The following is a 22,564-nucleotide window of genomic DNA, read 5'->3' as shown; positions in this document are numbered from 1 at the left end:
TATCTCGCAGAACATTGCTGATTTAAAATTAGCGTAAAAACGGAAACGATTGAATGTAAATCAGTTTATATACATTCAGATTACATTATTATATGCGTTGCGACCCATTTCTTGTCAATAGCTAGGTCCCAAATATTAGCGATTTAGCTCCTTTAATAAGAAATTCAAAATGTGGCCAGATATGGTCTCGAAATTTTAGACCCGAAACTCTGAAATCCTATAAGGTTCTTCTTTGTACCCAAACGAGTTTTAAAAGATATGGGAGCCACTGTAGCTCGCTAACCGATGTATCGGGTTTGCCTCAGGTGATCCCCCTTGTCCATGGTGCAGGATCGGGGGGGGGGGCGGCATAAACAGCGCCCAGTTGTTTAGATGGGACGAATATCCGCATTCTAGTGTACACGTTGGCGTGCACGTAAAAGAACCCATGACATGGGGCCCCTATCGGGTCAAAACTTACCTCATATTCTGCTTTGTGCAGAAAAGTAGACCTTTAAACACCGTTTCATTCCATTATTCAAAAATAGAGTGTTGCCAAACACGTTTTCAGACCCGGAGCAAAAACTACGCATACAATTGAATGGCAACTCTGAATCTCTATACGATTCATCATTACGACTAGCCGAACACGTTTAAAAAAACTATTCTGTTAGTTTGAAACAAAACTTCTCTCGGTCAATTAGTCTCTTGTGATCTATCAAATCAAATTTATTTTCAGCTTTCTTAGCCTAAATATTAAACAAAAGTGAAATCTTCTCTACTCAGACAACATCGTGTCTTTGATAGGGTTATCTTACTAGAGAGTTTCAGGGGCGTGGGAGCTATATTTTTATTTTGAGTGGGTTGCCCCCCCCCACCCCCACCATGCTGTATCCTAGAGTTATTTCCTAGTTCTAGTAGGCTATATCTGCGTGAATATACCTACTCCTGAAAATATATATTTGGAAACTAAGTCGACATCTTCAAGTAATTACCGCCGTTTGTATACTTTCAATTGTGAGCTTGTGAATCTAAAGGTGTCAAGTGACAAGTGATGAATGTGCGTTGCCAAAATATACCTTATTGCCGATCACCTGTAAAATCTGGTCCATGAACACGCCAACCCAGTCGATCCAGTTCCCGCGCCACTGAACCTTGTTTATCAACCCCCGATGGTTTGTCAGTTAGATTGCACATATCAATATAACTTACGAAAAGTCGAAGTAAATCTATCAGGCAGCACACTTTACACCATAGATCAACAATCTGTCGCCAATGGAAATTTCCGAGAAATAATCCTTGGTGTGCCCAGGTCTGTAGTTGATAAATGGATTTAAGGTATTGTGTTATAAACAGATTTAAATCACGTACGGTCCAAGGGAGGTAAGCATAGATAATTGAAAGCAGTCTACCATCACAGTTCCTTCCAACATTAGTCTTTCTTTTTCTCTCTTTCTCCCATTTGCATGGCTAATTTTGTTGATCTTTTGGTCTAGAATCCACGGAGAAGGCTTGAATTTACATTTTCGGAGGCAGAAAGGTCACACAGTTAAGAGGTTGGCCAGGTGATATGTACGACTGATATTATATTTACATGTTTATAGTATGTCATTTCAAGATTGTGTATCTGAAAATTTGTTGCTCCGTCTGCAGTGAAAAGCGTTCAACCCAGCGGAAATTTGGGGAAAAGAGACCTGAATCAACCTTAAAGATGGTCTGCACCCAATTAAGGTGTGTTTTATTGCCACGAATACAGTTTTTTTTTCTGAATTCAGCATTATGAAATCAATCAGGACAGTTTTGGTGACCCGATCTTGATGTTTTGGTAGTTAGTTTTGTTTAATTTTTGCTTTTATTCAAGATGTTGAATACTACTTCAATTTTATTTCGCCGATTTTTATCAACAGTGTAGTTGATAAAATATTAGTATTTTGTCTTAAAATCAGCTGATCTTTAGTGAAAATGTAAGTCTAAGGGTTACAACTAGTAGTGAGACAAATGTTTGAATTTATTGACACATATTTGCAAATTATTGGGGATACAAACGGACTAACAGAGAATGATCATAGATGTCTCACCCCCAAGGGAGAGGCAATATTAACGGGAAGTTAGGGTCCGATTTCCACCAAATTATATTAATTTATATTAAATATAATTTGACTATACAGTTTAATCGGGAAAGTTGATTGATTACAAACTTTTAGACAAAACAGACGATCAGCTGCTCAGAAGAATAAGTTTTAAATTGTTAATTGATTTCCAAGAGTGCAAAGAACACTCCTTCAAAATACCTTACTGTAATTGGCTTAAAAACCTGGATTTTCGATAATCTAATTATGGATTCCATCTTGATGGAATTGCGTGGTACACCTAATTATGAATTCCACTTATCCCTTATCTATTAATTATAGTTTATAGGATCATACACGATCACAAGTACATTTATCAAAATAAAAATATTTACCCAAATCGATCAATGGCCATTTACGACAGTAACAACGTATTCCATTGATTTTTTTCACCGACTTCTTTATTTGTCTTAATCGAGTAATGACCATTTTACTACCCCTTTCGTAAAGGCAACACCTTTCTTCGTGGTGTATTTTTATCCCAATATGCTTAATTACATTAATTGTCTTTATATTAAAGTAGTACAATTGTTTTAGTTTTAATATATATATGATCGATCTGACATGGGGCCAAATGTGGTAGAATTAATGACCCGAATACATGATCGAAATACTGGGGTAATGAAACTCACGCAATTACACTCTTTCATTCGTAAGTCTATATAAGACACCTAACATTACAAATACTAGCGGTAAATGCAAATGAAACATTCAACAAATTAAAAAAGAAATACCAAATAAACCTTTCTGATACGAGGAAACAAAATTATGTAATTTGATGACTAGGGTAAAGGGATCGTGCTAAAAGGGCAATTTTTGTTATATGATGGTCTTTACCCTATCAGTAGAGTTAGCTCCCATGAATCAGAACAATTTAATAAAAAAAAAATGTCTTTTATGGATGTAGAAATATTCTAGAACACAATTTTCAAGCCTTAATCTTGGAACCTGTTGTCTGACATTTTTTTTTATGATATCCTTAATTTGATATGACGTAAAACATATAATATACTTCTACGTCTGCTTTCATAACTTTGGACATTTCTGGGACCACAAGATAATATCTGTGTGATGTTATGGATATGTATGAAGATATAAGTATTGTATATCAAAATAAATATTTAAAAAAGGTCACAATTTAAATACGTCCTTTAAAAATAACACTCCCCAAAACACACATCACGGTATTACCCCCCCCCCCACCTCTCCCCCATTACACAAGTAACAATACAAACAAAAATTACCAAGTTAGTCTCAAAATACTCGAATTATTGCGCTAACGAGACTTTATACTCCTTTCCGTTCCATAGCTATGCTTAACATAGTGAAGATGGCCTAACAGAAATAGTGGACTTAAAATCGAAACAACTCAACGAATTGACCTTTGATTAAAAAGAAAAACATGACCATTTAGAACATCAAAGCCTGCATCGGAGCTAAAATAAAGTACAACCGTGACCGTGCATTTCATCTTTTGTACATTTATGTATTACCAGTCATATAATGATTTGGTGTTAGGATTTGAACAACATGCTTTTTAACCTGTCACTGAGATTATAGAGAGTAACGCTGTTCCAGATTTTAATGAAGTTTTTCTATGTGCTGAGACAAATCGGATGTTCATATCGATAAGGGTTAATTTCACTTCAAGAATAAAGGCACCCACCAAACAGAAGATTTTTAGTGGGTTCTTTTTTTATCGCTGGAGATTTTCTTTTACTGATTATAAACTCCCAGTTAAATACTCATGTCAACTGAATGATATCTATAACAGCTATCAGCTCTTATTGAATTGTATTATGTGTCCACATGTGCACAATCATCTCTTCTACAGTATAAATTGCTCCCCTTGTTCACTTCTTCAATTCAATTCTCCATCAACAATCCAAATTATTATATGACCATTACCTAAACCATTGTTCGGTTCTATTCTTGAAACTTAAGAATAACTAAGCCATGTAAATGAATACAATACTCCTTAAAGGCCCGGTCCCACTGCACTTACGGATGCAAAGAGGATGTAAAAAGGGGAAAAAAACGTGCCCTACATTTGAAAGTTTGCTCGTCCACTGTGTCCTTTTTGCATACGTTTTGTGTCCATCGGCCACTGGGACCGGGCCTTAACAAATATGTTGAGTTCATATCATTCTAGAGGGTTCTCAATCTTGGTACATGTATTACATACTTTGCCGCCATTTGCGAGGTCTTTGGAATATACATATATCTTTTACGTTTCATAAAGAAAACACTTCTGACCCACGAGCTATGTACGCTATAATCCAAAAAGTTACGATCCGATATATGCCAAAATCGAACCCATAGTCATATATTTAGTGATCCGTATATTCGGTAAACAAATGTAAACGGACGTTCGGATGGACAGTGGCGACGACATAATACGTCCGTATGAAAATGTTGGCATACAAAAACCATAAATGTGATGTTTTCAACTTGATTGGTCGACTTCGTTTGTGGTTCTTAATCAAAGATTCGCAGTTTCTTTGTCTATGTTGTAACACGTACGTGATAATTGAATCGCTGGGTAAAATAACGCAACAAAGCAATAAATTAAAGGAAATGAGATAATATGTAAATTAAGTACACGGGACCATCTATTATTCATGGAGATAAACAAGATGCCATCCCCTAGTAACTGTAAGGTAATTGAGACGTTATTAGAATATGCGTGTTGCAGGATGCATTTAAGAAACAAAGGAAACGAACTAATCTGTTAAGACGTGATGAGAGGTCATTTTGTTATTATTATATGTTTATATTTATCAATAAATAATGTTGTTATTAACCAACAGGTGTTACTCTCTATAGAACGCTTTTTTTTCTACTTAATAAAATGGAGTTTACTGTAGATAATTAAGGTATAATTGTTAAACATTAACAACGAAACGCAGGTGGGACAATATAGCACATGCAGTACAATTTTATTTCCTGTTTGTATTTCCTAACCAGATTTTGTTCATAAATACAAAATGATTATGTTTAAACTATTAAAATAAGCCTTTTTGCTTTTTACTGATTGCTATGCACGGTCAACATAATCGAATCACCCTAAGGGAAGAGTTCAGTTTCAAAGATTTTCTTTCTCAAAGATTCCTTTGGCTTAAGAAACATAGTTTAACTCCGATAATAGAATCCAAATTTTAGAGACATTTTAACGTATCTATTCTAGTAATCAAGACACACATGAAAGAAAACAAACTATTTGATTTCGTTCTCTTTAAATTGAGCCATCGTCCATTGTGAATAGATACGAATTAACAGAGGAGATCAATTCAATATAACTAATTAATTATTATCTGAACAGGGAAGACTACGCCAGATTGGAGGTTAAAATACCCTGTACACTTGGTTTACCAGAAATGCCAAAATGCCAAGTATGGCTATACGTATCGACCGGAGAAGTTGTGTGACATGACTTTCAATGATTTACTTGATTACAAGTTGAACAACAATCATTGGAACATGTCACAATGCCAGACATGTCCTTCGACTAACTGAGTTGCTGTCAGATATTAAAGGATAAGGTCGTGTTGCATGGGGTCATCACCAACCCGATCTTAATCAGTCTGTCAAGGTATTGTCGCTATTTCAGTTAAATAAAATCTTAAAATGAACTTAGCATTCGGTTGCCATCAAATATACATCACCCAACAATTTTCATTGCGTGCATTTATGTAATATCAATGTACATGTATATAAAGTAATTTACGTTCAATTACTAACAAATCTATTGTAATTTTTAATCAATTTATATTCGGTGAAATACCTGAACAGTCCCACTTGAACGGAAGTCGTTTGCACCTGCTTAGATCAGTCTACACGTTGTTGTTTTTTTTTTAAAACTATTTTGTCGTTTGTGAATCAACCATTTTTAAATACTTCTGTATTGTATTGTGGGGTATAATTTTCTTTGTTCATTACAGAGAACACGTGTACAGATTTTAAAATGTTCACTGTGTCTTATATATTGGATATTAGGGTCTCATATTTTCACGGTAAGATAACAACATCCATATTGGTTGAAATGGACCACTTATTCGTGTTTTTAATTTCGAACATTATGGATATTATCGAGTTTTAGCTCCTGTAATGTGTTTAAAAGCATGTTGAACGGCCAGATAGGGTTGACAATTCTCAGTCCAACTACCTTTCCTTCCAACCAAAACTCATCGATGGTTCAGTGTGAAATGTGCTTAAGGTTGGGTTATTTTTTTTTATCTACAATAGGCATCGTTCCTGTTTAAAATGGATATTACTAAGATGGCATAGACTATATACCAACACTTAAATCAAAACAGAAGCTGTACTATCGTATAAAACTCATATTACCAATGACAACAACTTTATAAACTCCTAAACCTATCGAGACCCATTAAAACCCTACAATGGCATGCTAGTGCATTCTGGTCGTTCTTCGGTATCAAAACGGAGTACTAATATCATTTTTCGTAAAGAAAACTACCATTTAAGCCCTTTTACGCATTAGAGCTATCATATCTGTCGAATAGTATTCAGAGCGCTATAAACAGTCACAAATTCCATACAAGAAACCTTATCACTGACAAGAAGACAGGTTGTATGAAGTTTTGAGCTCACAGGATAATTAGTTTTGTAGTTTTTCTTCTCTTTGAAATCGAAACATTTAATATGTCGTATTTATCTCACTGTAAGATGACAGTAATAGAGTTTGACATATTTCATTATTGTTCTTATAGCTGGTTTCCCCTTGTCAGTGATGCCGGACGGAGGACCTGACAAGGACAGCTGTCTAGTCCTTTGGCTGAGACGAAAAACCGAGGTCCCGTGTATATACTGGAATGCACGTAAAAGATCCCCTGGCAGTTGGAATTCGATATAAGATTAGGCGATAGTGCCGCTGCCCGGGCAAAATTTCCCTCGTGGCACACTGTATGGCGTATGCACGTCTTCATCAGCCCAGTATAGGAGCAGAACAGTAGGACGTTAAACCCCATTTCATTTGTTCTTATTGCACATATCTATTTTAGTATAACTATGTATCTGAAGGTATCCGGCGAGTTGTGTACATACTTCGTCTTAGAAAACCAAAAGTGACCTATTTATGGGAAAGTAAGGGGAACGAGCTGTCGTTAAACTCTTTAAAAATCACTAAAATTTGTAACCTAGTAAACTCATGGAAGCTAAAATGTCTAAAGGTCAGTGAATGGTTAAAATCGTTCCATACAATCTTAATTTAAACATCCTATATGTAACTATAATCAAACCAAACTAAATGTTTTTGTACCTATTGATACATTAAATTAATTTAAAGGCAACCTATGTAAAGTCTGAGGTAATTTAGCACAATCTCAGTATATTTATTAAAAAATACGTCAACATTGTTAAAGCCATTCGAATTCAGACATTTCGTTAAGATGGCAAGTCTTTTATAGCCTACCATTAGTTCCAAGAGCTACTAATTCATTACCGTTACAAGTATCATCCAATGTTCGATTGTCTTGTTTCCAGCTCAAAAAGAAAGAAGATATCTAAAAAATAATCACATCATCGTCACCGAAGTCCTGTTACGTAGATCCACTTCCTACACTCGTCATCAATAACTTCTATAATCAACTATTCTATTACAGAATAAATCTTTCTGGACATTTTTAAAATTGCCAATGTGTGTTCTTTAATTACGAGGTAAATAGTTTTATGTCTAAAATCTTGGAAAAGTGCATTTCACACCAATTAACTACTTATGCTGAACAGAGTTGTTTGATAGAGCAATATCTTCGATCCCTGTATTGGCCGAGAAAGTTCATCTGGATTTTCCGAGGTGGTTTCCCCTTGTCAGCTGTCTAGTAGTTCGGGTGAACATTGGTATGCACGTAAAAGATCCCTTGGCAGTTGGAATTCGATATAAGCGTAGGCCATAGTGCCGCTGCCCGGACAAAATTTACCTCATAGCACACTGTATGGCGTATCTCCGTCCTTATTAGCCCAGTCGGAGCAGAACAGTATGACGTTAAACCCCATTTCAGAGAATATCAGATGATAGAGCGATATCAAAGTGCTTACAGAGAATATCACAGCACAGAAACGGCGCTTACACGAGTTCTCAATGATATTCTTCTCTCACTGGACAGTTGAGAATGTGTTCTTATTCTCTTGGATTTGTCAGCTACAGTTGACACTGTGGACCATAAGATTCTACTAAATGGTCTTTCTATTGAATTTGACAGCGCTAACTCTGCTGCACATCTACTGCAATCATATCTTGAAAACCATGGACAGTGTGTTGTCATAGGTGATTTCACATCAAAGAAGGCTGGACTACTTCAAGGAGTACTACTGGAGTACCACTGGGATCTTGATAGGCCCAATTCTGTTCAGCCTGTGTACTAAACCGCTCGGTTCATTTGTCAAGAAATATGGCCTTCTGTTCCATCTTTATGCTGGTGACATGCAGTTATACTGTTCTTAATTTACGCCTGAAAATAATAACTTTGATCGTTCAAAATGCAGCATCGAAAGCTGTATGTAGGAATTTAAGTCATGGATGTGATCAAATTATTTGAAGTTGAATTCTGAGAAAACAGAATGTGTATGTATTGGCTTTAAACAACATAAGTTGATGACAGTCAAATTACTAGGCCTTCATAAGCCAGGAACATAGTTGCTGTATTCGATCGACATGAGTATGGAAGCACAGATAATAAATATCTGTATACGGAAAATTAGTCAGCTTATTAAAAAATATATTAGAAACGATGCAACAGAAACTTTAATCCGTATGTCACGTCAAGACTGGATAATTTCAATTTAATACTCTCTGCAAAATTAATTTTGCAACTAGGTTAATAACTCAAACCAACCATTTCATATCATTTTACTCCCATATAGTATAATCTACATTGGCCACTTAACTCCCTTAGAGTTAAGTTCAAAATACTCTTTCTTACTTATAAATTCTTAAATAACCTTTGTCCCTCATATTTGTCAGATATTCACGCATATCGGAACGTAACGACCTGAATTAAGTCCCCTGATTGTTAAAAAAAATCACGTTTTTCGCTTGTGGACACTCTAGAGGTCACAATTTGTATTCAGTTTTAAAATAAAATTTGTATTTGAATTTCGTAAATATCTGACCGCACAAAATGACCAATATTTATCCAATTTTGATGAAAACTTGAAATGTATGTTTATAACCAAAATATCTCGATTGAATTCGATATTCGTGCATATAGGACCATAACTGACTGGATTATGGCCCCTGATTGTACGAAAAATCGCGTTTTTTTTTAGCTTGCGGAAACTCTAGAGGTCACAATTTTTATGCGATTTAAAAAAAACCCTTTAAATATATCACTATTCCACCCTAATGATGGTTGAGGTTAATTTTCCTGAAAAACGAACCGAAACTGCCCGACAAAATGGCTGCTACATGTACGCAAATAGTGTAAAAGTATGCAATACCAAGGTTGTGGACCCTCTAGAAGTCACAATTTTTATCCAATCATGACGAAACTGAAAATAAATGTTTATATCACAAAGATCTCGCTTCCTCTCGATATTCGTGCATATCGGACCGTAACTTCCATTTTCTTTAGTTTGTTCTCCATCTCTTGCAAAATGTTGGCGTATCTTGCCTGGCAACCGCTAGTTAATTTCTGTACCATATTTTGTAAAGCACCTGTGGGCACTTAGTCGTGGAAGTTGTGCGCTATAAAATGTACAGTAATAATAATAATAATAATAAAGGGTGGACATGATCGAGACTCATTTTAAAGCACACTATTAATACCCATTATATTCAAAAGAAAGTATGATTACATAACCCGGTAACTTTGTAATAAGGTATTAAAACAAACTCCCAATATTGCATTGTGTAAGTATCGGGGGTCACAATGGCTTGGTTACAGTGGCACCAGTTCACTAACCAAATGTTCCAGGATTCGTTCTCGGTGGTAGCCTAGAAATTTCCTTGGGATGTTCAAGACTCATTTCCTCTTGTCAATGACGTAGGACGGGCCCTGAGGACCAGAAGCGACTTCTCACTTGGATGATATTAATAACCGATGGCCCTTCTGTCCCATTCACCAAACGTCAAATATCCCCTTGTATTTGGAATATGCTCGTCTTCATTCGGCCGTTTGATCTAGAACACTAAAACACTCATCCCCATTTCTTTCAAGTGTTGGGCATTTTATTATCATATTAACTAACCTTATTCTCTGATAATATCTCGATCAATTTGTCTCAGTCCGGGTTATGTATTATTGAAACACACGGGACCTCTGTGGTCAAGGAATTAAACTGAACCATAGACAACTTTTGATTAATAGTTTCTTCTAAAGATTTAACCAATGTGGACATTCGTGTTTAATGAAAGATATAGCAGCAGATTCCTTCAATCTTTCTGGTGGGGCGGGGGTAGGGTGGGCGATGGTAATACTGTTTTACAGAAAAAAAAGCACAACATGTGGTGGGTTAATGGTTATCTAGAGTTCTAAATATTCTAGCAATTTCATTAGACCAGAATATAGGAATGTTTTCAATGTGTGGTTTTAGCCTAAAGCTACTTTATATTGATAGCTGTAAATACATCAGTTACAGTTCGATACCCGCAACAATCACTTTATCAACATTTTTAAGTTCTGGAAGACGATGAACAAAAATGAGCTTCTCGCACTTAGTTTTTCAAGCATTTAGTGTCAAAGAAGAGAATGATGTTCATCTGAAAAGAAATATTTGGGTGGGTCAAATTGAGTTGACAAGTTTATTGTAAGCGTTTTATCGATTGGCTTGCTACAATTAATTCGATGACATTAGCCAATAAATGATGGCGCTGTGGTTTGAAATGATTCGAAAGAGGTGTTGACATGTGTGAAACTGTTTGGATTTACAAGGTGCCGTGTTTTAGATTTGTTTTCCTGTGAACATTAATGGACAACTCTTAAAGACAGGACATTGATCTACAGCCTTTGGCATCTATTTTGCTGTAGTTTTGTAGGAGTTTTTAATCAATAAGATGAAAGGATTTTCATGACTGCTGTATAGATGTTTTTCCACTGGCCATTAAATATTAACTATTATCTAAGTCTCTTATAAATTAAGCCCTCTATTCCGATACGGGGAAAAGCTTGACGAAGATAAAGACGGATAAATGGTTGATAGAACAGACGATTTAATAGGTGGATGTAATCTAAGAAACACATGTCTATTTCCAAAGATTTTAAGTAATTCATTGAGTAAATTTCTATTGAATGTTGTAAGCGATATACAAGTCTAGGGACGTTTTGCTGGCTGTCTGATGCTCTAGCGCCATTAATTGGCAGCTTATGTTCGGATATAAATAATTACTATTGTAGATGATAATTAACAGTTCCATCTGGTAAATTATATACTTTGAATGGAATTCTATTATCGGGAACAGGATGCCAAACATCTCGTAAAGATTTCATTATCTATCATATGTTTAATAAGCACTGAAAAAAACATTATTTGCTCAGATGTAATTATAATGTTTGCTTCTGTAGTCGGTATTATCTTGTTTTTTTTATATATTCGCTGCATGTAAACAGCAGACATATTGGAAATAATAGAATTGATCACTGATGCCAAAACGGAAGTTATAACACAGAAACTTTTAAACCAGCATCAGTAACTCTCATACAATTTAATTGTTTGTGTATACAGTGTTATAGACGAATACCACTCTTAAGATTGATTCTTTGCATTAAGTTAAACAAACCGTAGAATTCATCATCGATGGCGGAAAATGAAACATACGGAAAAGATCAACTTGATAAATGACATCGTCGAACCTGCCTGCTGAAGAAGGAGATTGCTCGAACCAGTGAAATTTATTTGATTAAGAACATTTCATTTTTATCTGCCTTTCGCTAGCCTATTGAGAAGAACCACGTTTAGCTTAAAATAGAATCAGCATTATTTCTGTCGTCTGTAAGTCGTGAAAGTCCGAATAACAGAGATAATCTTGTTATGTTTATACTTGTTAAATTAGGTTTGTGACATTTAGACATCTTTCATATTATAGTTCAAATCGGTAGTACAATTTAACATAATTTAACTTGAATTTTGAAATTTGAGAGGAGACTGTGCGGAGCTAGTTTGAAATAAACTCTTATCTTGTGTATATTCATTTAAGATTACCCAAATCGTACAAAGATGATTAAATAACAATCTAATATATTTGTGAGATACTAGCTTATATAATCGCCGGATCACTAATTTTGTGTTTTCATCATTATATAATCGTTCATTTGCTACTTGGATTCATTATAGTGACGTCGCACTGAAGTAACACATTGGAGTACGTCGAATTGGTATGTTGTTTTATGGACACAGCAGATTATTTCTCAGTGAATGATATACACATGACCAATTGTATTTATGAGTAAAAATAGTTGCAATAAGACGAATGTTAGATGCTTTAATGACAGATGGTTTTTGACAGTTAAGGATAGTGAATAGTCCCACCAGGGTTGTTAATGTGCTTATTAAGCAAACAAGTAGAGGGAGGGGTATGACGAGAACATTTCCTTCATCTATTGATTACCTTTTTACTACAACACACAAAGAGTACGAACCATTCACAAACCGCCAGAAATTGATGGAAACTTCACTATGTTCGACTATACCCATTATATCAACGATTATGAATTGTAGTTTTGTGTTAGAACTTAAATAAATATTTGCCACTTAAATGGATGTACTGTGTTTGGAACCACACTTGACTGCGTTCTTTGTGTTACATTTGTGCAACACCTACTTTTCAAGGTGAAAATAATTAATCAATTAATTAATAGCGTTTTATTAATTCTACAATTTTCTTTATGATTGCTGAATATTTTTTCGTACTACTAGTTTGAGATTCAAAGAACAAGGCTGGGATTATTCACCGGCGTCTGAATTGATTATTTTCATTATATTCATTCACAATGCTAAATGTTTACATTGAAATGATCCTTTGAAAAGTGAAGAAATAAATGCCAATATGTTCTGCCATATTTGACAAGCATAATAAATAAGAATAACTGATTAGATTATGAATCAAGAGCTTAGCAAAAAATCATATCGTCTAAACCAGCCATGCGTCTGTTTTCTAAATTAGTTCCTTTAAGAGATCTCAAGGGTTGCCTTTTTATGGAACGCATAGTGTGTATGGAATGAAGTAGTTGAAGAATGCGAACAATATGATTTATATTAATTTGAATTAAAGAGATATCGTCGTATTATGTATTCGCCCGAGTTGATGTGGTTTTAGAGAAGTGCATGTCTGTGGATACTCTTACTTCTACTCTAAGACGCACTTCAAGTGTTTTAGGAGACATACCTGGATTTATGTGAATAATTCAACAGATTGTGAGGACGAATTATGAACTATTGACAAGAATCACTGGTTAAGCATGGAGTATTTAATCTATATCTCACTACTGGATTTACTCTTTTGTTTAGTTGTGGGTAAGTACTATAATTGTATCTTAATGTGTATTATTCATGATCTGTGCTTAAACAATAAACTACCTTTAACGTTTTGGTGCACCTAGGCATACAAAATTTCAGACAAATATGCCTTAAGCAATCTGTGTCCTAAAGAACATCTATATAAGACAAACATTTACATAGTTGGAAAATATTTGATACTTTGGGTGTCTTAGATCATGATAATCGTTTCAGTGACTTTATTGTTGACTAATGCTTTTCTCCAAACTGAATTAATGCTAAGCTTCTAAAAAAATAACTACTAAAAGCACTAATGTATCACCATACCATTTCAAGCTGGTAACAATTTGTGTACCACTTTATAATTGAGTGAAGTATTAGTAAACATGTGACTTACACGAAGATCAGCATAGCAACTCGACATAACCAGATTTTAAGTCTGTAATGCCCTGGATAGTTTTTCTAGTATTGAAATAATTTCACACGGTGAATGGTGTTTTTATAAACTCTAATAATAACGATCACTGGGCATAGTAGAAAGTGGTATTTTAAAATTACTTCATTGCATCTATAGGTCTTTGTGATAGATGCAACAGTCCAATAACCGTTTATATAGTCCCATCCTTGATGATCCTTGATCACCCTTGAAGAGGTGAAGTTATAACTAAATATTCTAGTTTATTTTGATTAATGATGCATTTTACAGTGTGTTAGTATGCCCAAATCATAAAAATGCACCTATTACCTTTTGTAAATGTTTCAGCACAAAGCATTGAGCCCTCTCGAAGTTATCACTAAGGTTTTTTTTTGGGGGGGGGGGTCAGACGAGCGTATTTTTACGCCCCGAATTTTAAAATCGCTCGAACAAATCGTCCGATTGCCCCTTCACGGCGACGACGATTCTACTCGACGAACCATTCGTCCGATCAATCACTTGTATCCAGCATGTTAGATATTTTCGGTCGAATCATTTTTATAAGCCAATCGGAGACATGATTGATATCACATGGTCTCAAAATGTCTGCCTCCACTGCCGAAGCGTGGAATCTAACTCCTGTACCACAAGTTTCGATTTGTCGAACGAGCCCTTCTGGGTATTCTGCGTTTTATTTTTAGCAAATAAATAGCAGGTTACAACAGCAATCTTACGATTTCGGCGATTCGCCATTTAGAACAAGTCACATAATCGAAATAATTTTCTCGTAGAACGGCATACCGAGACGACCGCTACGTGTTCCCGTTCGTGATCGGCCGTAAAAAAAAAATCACTGGCGAATTCTAATCGGCGCGATCAGGCACAAAATTCGCTCGTCTGCCCCTAGCATAAGGAATATCACTGTTCATAGGTTAATTCATATTTGAAACGAACAGGTACGGTTAAATCTATTTGTTAAGGCCAGCTCAATTTTCGTCAATAAGGTTCGGGCACGTGATTGTTGGCAAGACTGTAGGTTAGAGTTAGGGTGAGCATTAAGGCTAGGTCCAGGGTTAGGGCTGGGATTAGCGCTAGCTCCGTTTACATCACGCGACCTTTGACCAAACTTGAAGTTGGCCTTATCAAATAGATCCAAGCATCAGTTACCACTATTACCACGTCAAGTATACAGATACATGGTTATCCAGACACTTATATTCGTGAATATATTTTCAACGCGACATGAAAGCAGAAAGCTTTCTTCGCAAACGGTGCACATAGCTTCAGCTAGCTGGACTGGACAAGGGTAAAGAGTTTCTTTTAAAATTGACTTTAATTCACTTAATTATATCCTTTTAAACGACGTTTGTCCCTTTAAGACGTATTTCGACAACAGATCCTTTGCCTTTCCGGAACGCCCAGTACCACATCTAATTTAGAAATAATTGTTGTATGTTTGTATTGGTTGTTCACTTCCTATAAACTTTTAACAAGTAATGACCTCTCGGCGTCCTATTTGGATTTGCTTAGAGTTATTGACATCAACTGTAAGATAATCTGGACGATGTTGTTGTTAATTCCCTGTCTATATGCAGTTATACACCCCAGTCACCAGCTTACGAGGTGTTTATTTCTCATTTAAATCATTATGCTAAAGGGTATACACGTTATGAATACTTGCTAACTGGGGGTTGAGGGTAATTCTAACGCTTAAACTAGGCCTTCCTTAGAGAACAATATTTAACACATAAAAGCCAAAAACTGCATTAAATGGTATTGGCAAATATAGAAAGTCTGTGTCTTCTAGTATCACAGATCCATACCAATACTTTTTGGCGGGTATCATTCACAACACAGAACTGAGTGTGCTTAATCGTTTCGATTAATCTAATACTATTTTGCCATATCGGAACACACGTGTAGTGTTACACCGATTTGTCTTTATTGTATCTATGATCAATCATACTTTACTGTGAGTGGGTTCACGAAGCTAAGTTCTTGATTCACGCCGACATTTCATTTTCTTTACTGTTTATGCGCAGTTTGTTATACGTATTGTTACGCATTTAGAATCCGCTGTCTATTTAAACTTCACTGTATTTAAATCTGTGATCTTATTTACTTATGTTATTATCGAAAGCAACGGGTTTTGTAATGAAAATGAAGAACCAACAAAGGATTATTACAAATTTAAAGGTATTTACAGTTACCTGTTTGGCAATAAACGTTCAGTTTTGTAATAACCCCTTTTTTATGTTTTATAAAACTCAACTTTTACTATGAAACTCGCCTTTAAAGAGAGAGAGTTTAACGTCCACTCGACACAAACAAGGTCATTTCGGGACTAATATGTGGTTCAGTTTTATTTCAATAATTCGCTTGCGCTTAGGGGTCTTTAGCAGTAGGAGGAAACCGGAGGACCTGGAGAAAACCCACGAGGTTGGATAAGCCACCCCACTCTTTGTCACGTACAACCGGGGAATCGAAACCATGCCAGTTGACTCGATGGCAGAGCTTATGATATAGCGCGCACGCGCTAACTATTCGGCCATCCAACCCCCTAATGAAAAAAAGATGAACCTTTATTACAAAAAATAGGTTTTTATTCTAGAGCATCTTATACCATTTTTTACAATATGTTAATCTGTCTGATCCCAGATTTAAACTAAATCATTAAATTTATCCAATTTCCTTGTTTTCAATAACTCTTATTCCTGCCCTTAACTGGCCAATCAGCTTTATTTTCACATTAAGACACTGATTTAAAGATACATTATGTAAGAGCTAAATCTTTATTTTGGTTTCAAATATTATACAAACTATTATTTAGACAATTATTCACATGGCAAGCCTACATGACCGAGATTTGAATGGATTGGAGCATATTACAGATACATATGAATGTAAATACTGGAGAATATTACCCCCAGGAATATGTACAAGAACTGAATGATATTCAACGACTTCAAAGGGAAATGAATCAATCTGATTATATACACATGTATCAATTTTGCAATTTTTAGTATTGCTATCAATATCAAGAACATCTGCTTTTTGAGTACCATTAATTTCTTTATTCAGAGTTAGTTCGGAAAAATAAATCAAGTATCCATTAGAAGCAGTTACCTCATCAATGTATCGAAATTGTTATCAGGAGTTCGTTTCACAACATAATTTGTCTTTTACATATTTTTTTTGTAGATCATCCCATAAGATAGCTTTTCACTTTAAAGTCATCATTTCCTTAAATTGGATATATAATGCGACGAATTTCATTCAAATTCGAACAAATACGCGATTAAATGAATATAACACAACATTAAAGATACATTATGGGAGATTAGATAAAGAGCTGACGGTTCTCACTATCATAGTTTAAACTAGATAATGTAAAGGCAATTTGTTGAAAATATCAGTCAAATTGATCCACTATGAACCGATAATTAAGGGATTGATTATCCATTTCATGATTAAATCATGAATGAAAGTTGAGCAGCAAATCGGATCATAATCCAATAAATATTGCAGGCTAGCGTTGACATCGAGAGTTGATTATGGTCTGGATAAGTTAATTAATGTCTAATTTATAATTTAGATAAAGAAAGACCTGCAATTGGCATATTTAGCTCTTGAATAATGTATGTTTAAATTAGATCTTTTATAAAAAAAAAGCATATTGTGTTTCTTGCTACCCGGAAATCATATTGCATTGTGACATGGTAATCTCCCGTTTCGAGATGATACACTTTGATCGGATGCTTCTATCCATTGTTCCAGAGCCTCCCTGTAATTGGTGTCCTGCGATCAAGAAATTCGCCAAATACGAGTGTGGTGATCTCAAGACATTGAAGGAGGACTCTTGATCATATAGGCGGCTATTCTCCTTTCAAGTTGCAACCAGTTCCTCACCCGTTCAGCTTATTGGCTCTCTTCTTCTTCTTGCTTGTCTTACCAGTTTATTGTAATTCTGCTCTGCTTCCAACAGAAGATGCATGAAACCAATGATGTTCAAAGGCTTCATGGTTCTGTTCGAAATTTCGAGCCAAATGATGAACCAGAGAGGAAACAGTCCATATTTTTATACCTTACCTAGTTAATCTGATTAAATACAGATCTATATTTCGTTTCGTTTTTTTTCTACTTTCGATGGAGCGGCTTTTAACCTATGACGTCAGACATTGATTAATCAATCAGCGTTGACGTTTCTAGGGGTTACCCACAGTTCCGTGCAGAGAACACCAAGAACTCGCCATAACGACATTTTGAACTATGAAAAACGAAACGAAATAGGATCTGTGTTTTATTCAGATTGTTACCTAGTCCGAGCGTATACTGCAGACGGAGTGTGACTTAGGGTCTATAAATTGAGTCGGTCGTACAGCCATTCGATGCTCGACCACGTCACGTTGTTACACGTCCCTAGTAGATTGGAAGTACGGCAATTCAGTTCGTAACTTATCACTTCGTCTAATTCCAGGAAGGGGGAAATTTTGAACAAACTCAAGTTCTAAAGCACCTTCCCGTCCATGTAGTTCATAAGTAGATCGTAAACAGTCGCTACTACGTTCACTCTATTCTCACATAGTTTGGCAACATTTTCCCGAGCGTAGTGAGACCTAGTTTGGTGTGATGGGGGCTTAATCAGTTAAGTAGTGACGGATGACGTATACTAGTGTGTGTATAACTGGAACTCCCGATACAACTCCCATTTATTTGATGAGATGACATAGCTACACACGCTATTGTTGTGTTTCAGATGCACAAATATTATCAAAAAATATTTAAAACTTAGTTTTTTTTAAAGGGGGACACCTTTATTATGAACTGAAGTGAAATGAAATGGGGGTTTAACGTCACTTTTAATATCCAGTACAAAATTATGGACTAGTACTGCAGAATAGAAACACAATAAAGTCATGAAATGAAATGAAATGTGGTTTAACCTCCTACTGTTCAGCTCCTATGCTGGGCTAATGAAGACGGGCATTCGCCATACAGTGTGCTATGAGCGAAATTTTGCCCGGGCAGCGGCACTATCGCCTACTCTTATATCGAATTCCAACTGCCAAGGGATCTTTTACGTGCATTCCAATGTATACACGGGACCTCGGTTTTTCGTCTCATCCGAAGGACTAGACAGCTGTCCTTGTCAGACCCTCCGTCCTGCATCACTGACAAGGGGGAACCACGCAATAAAGTCATAGGTAATCGATTAAATCTTTATTTATCAACTGGTATTTCGCCATTGATATCCGAGTACGTGTAGTACTGTCACGTTCAATAACATCTGTAGCTGCCACCAATTTATCATCTTATACGTATCCATTTCATTCATCCTATAGTTTAAATATTATAAAATAGCCTTCTCTCTAAGTATTTCTTCAAATGGTTTGTTTCTAAGGTTGACAAATATATTTTATGTGGTAGTTTGTACGTATTTTGAAAGAGATGGTATTCAATTAAGATTACGACTTTTAAAGAAAAATATGTTAAGAAACAAGTCCAAATGTATTAAAAAATTTAGCAAAAAAAAAAAAAAAAAAAATAGGTTCCCAAACCATCTTATGGACGGAACACGACGTATATTGAATATGCATGCCATTTGTATAACCAGTTTTTCAATTCTAATGGAGTTTGCAGTGTCACGAAATGGAATAAAGCTTTTTATCTCAAATTTTTGTTTTGTTTTTGGATAATGTTTCAGAGTAACACGAATTTACATTCTTTAGGGATAATGAAATCAAAGATTTTAAGTATTTTAAAAGCGTCCTTTCACTATCTCTATCTCACGTATACATTTATCAACCGTCCGTGTGATTGTAAAACTAATGAACATAATATGATATCTTCTGTTAATGCCCTGCGTATATTATTATTAACAGATATGAAAATCTTACATTATATTTAACTGGAGGAAAAAAAGCTACTGCAATGAAATACCTACAATCTAAAACCCATTTCGACTATTTGGTTAAAACAGATTGAAATAACTCATCTTTCGTATCTTCAAATCAAGTAAAATGGACATAATAATAAACATAATTTAAGAATACTAGCACACACCATTTAACTTACTTCAGTTGGAGAGTATCAAGCTGCCCTGAACATCACCCGTGGTTCGCGTAATTTTAGTTTAAACATTGTTTAGTTACCGGTACGGTACTAAGACTAAGCAAAATACAGTTAATAGTTATCACGTAATTATTGTTTTGACTTAAACAGGGATTAAAGAATGAATGAAATAATGTTTTTTGGCACGTCAGCACCAAAATCAGGGATTAAACTAAAACGGTGATTAATTTAATCAACGTTCAAGAATACAGCCCCAAATGTAATAATGAAGTGCGGTTTAATATCCCACCTTCCTGAAACCATGAAATTGATTATCATACCAATATTTTGTTCCTATATTTTGGCTCATTTTCTAAGTGGTAACATTTTAAATATCTGTTGTAAATAAAATAAATTTTAATAGGATGGCTACCAAATTGTTCGTAAATTTTAGAGCAAATGCGTCTAGAAAGAAACTATTCTGACCAAGACCAAATTATCATATTGAAAGGTTTACAAATACATTACATACGAGAAACAGTTCATTGTCTCGTGTGATTGTGTTTTTTTAAAAGCACTTTATGGCTTACTTCCTCAAACGTATTTAAATCAATTTGAGTCTTGAATGAGAGATCGTTAAGGACCGATTGCCTGCTTTGGAAATCTCAACCTATGCTTCAAAAAAATAATAAAATCACATTATTTCAATTTTTCATGATAAGACTCTACAACTATACAAATAAATCAAGACATCACTGAGATACAGATGTGTTAGATTTCAATTTATGTAGGAGTCATAAACATTTCTAAATTTCAAGTAGTTTAACGAACGATCGCGCAAAAATGCAGCTTACTAGAAATAAGCCAGTTCTAGGATTTACAATAATTAGGACAGTTTAAGATTATCTTAGAGTCTTAGTGTTTCATTTGCAATTTTCTCAAAATATTCAAATCGATTACTTAAAGGGGCATCATGCAAGATTTAGATAAAGAACTGGCAGTTCAAAAAATATTTCAAAAATAGATAATGCAAATTTAATATATTTAAAATTTCATTCAAATCAATGATTGTAGTTTGGACAAGATGTGTGCATTGGTTGTAACCACCGTACTCGTCATTCAAGTTTTAGCCTCGCTTCTCCATTTTTAAATTAAATCATTAATGGCTGAACCGTTTTAATCCACTTTAAATCGGAGTCATGCGATGCATCGAGTGTTGATTATATAGTCTTGTCATGTTAATTCATGTCTAATTACTAATTATACAACATTTAAGGTTCAAAGAAAGGCGGCAGGGGGAGGGGCGGTGTTGGATGGCCGAATGGTTAGCACGTGCGCTGTATCATAAAGCCTGTCATTGAGTCAACTGGCGTGGTTTCGAATCCCCAGTTGTACGTGAGAAGGAGTGGGGTCGCTTGTCCAACCTCGTGGGTTTTCTCCGCGTCTTTCGGTTTCCTCACACTGCTAAAGACCCCTACGCGCAAGCGATTTATTGAAATAAAATTAAACCATATGTTAGTCCCGAAATGACCTAGTTTGTGTCAAGTGGACGTTAAACCCCATTCTCTCTCTCTCTCTCTCTCTCTCTCTCTCCCTCTCTCTCTTTAGCGAAGATTTTGGGTTGCACTTGCTTGTTTTGACCACTCGTTGTCTGCAGATGATGCCGAATGTAGAAATGATTTAAATTCATCATATTATTGTAAATACTGAACGATAATTAACCATTTTTGGACATAATATATTACTTTTAGAAATTCAACTTTCACAATATAGTAGTTTGGAAGGGATTAAAATTCTCAATTGGAGACTAGCAACTTTCAATCTGATGAAAACCACAAATTCTATTTCGTTTGTTCTTTATAGATCAAAATTTCGATTTACTACACCAGGCTGGTTGATGAGAGGAATTAGCCAATGAAACGGTCTGTTGCAGTGAGTTCTTAGCGTGTGATGTACGGAACTGTGGGTATCCAACTACTGTTAAAAAAACATGTAAGAAGCGCACCATCACTTCAAGACTCGACAGTTTTGACCGTACTGTTATATGGTGCGATATTTGATTGTTCATAATGTAAATATATTCTTTATCATCAACTATCTTTTAAATTATTGTAAATGATACATAAATCATAATTGTAAATACCCTGTACATAGAAGTTAAATTTATCATGTTATATATCATATTAAAAATATTCATGGGTAAAATTTTAGGCTCGTAAAACATGAATTGTCGTAAAAATTACCACAAACCGTGGCATGTTGTAACCCCTCTATACGAAATGAAGTCTCCCGAAGAGTGACATAATCAGCTTCCAACTTGGTATTTGTCGATGTCAAAATTTTGTGTGAATTTAATTTATCAAGAGAGAACAATTTTTATTCGTTGAGATATTAAATTGTGCTAATTTCAACCCCACAGCTGTAAATTTATGATAACCAAAGTTGAGTAGGTTGTTCATAAACGAAGACATCTGTTTAAAATTTACGACAGTTTAGACAGTAGAAACATCAACGCTGATAGGCTAATCTAATGTCTGAC

The 22,564-nt window shown here is 35.2% G+C and overlaps 1 protein-coding gene across 1 annotated transcript in view; it reads left to right on the top strand.

Moving 5' to 3' along the window:
* Positions 1 to 12,479: 12,479 nt before the first annotated feature.
* The window catches only part of LOC126829610 (putative carbonic anhydrase-like protein 1), a 45,567-nt gene continuing 35,482 nt past the window's right edge, over positions 12,480 to 22,564 (top strand). The window contains exon 1 of the mRNA XM_050559558.2: positions 12,480 to 13,577. Coding sequence (XP_050415515.1) covers positions 13,523 to 13,577 — 55 coding nt within the window. The 5' untranslated portion in view covers positions 12,480 to 13,522. The remainder of the gene's footprint in view (positions 13,578 to 22,564) is intronic.

The sequence above is a fragment of the Patella vulgata genome, chromosome 8 (genome assembly GCF_932274485.2).
Source record: "Patella vulgata chromosome 8, xgPatVulg1.2, whole genome shotgun sequence".
In the NCBI taxonomy this organism is placed as follows: Eukaryota; Metazoa; Mollusca; class Gastropoda; family Patellidae; genus Patella; species Patella vulgata.
Note: the sequence above shows the minus strand (reverse complement) of the source record. Positions and strands in the feature narration are given on the sequence as shown.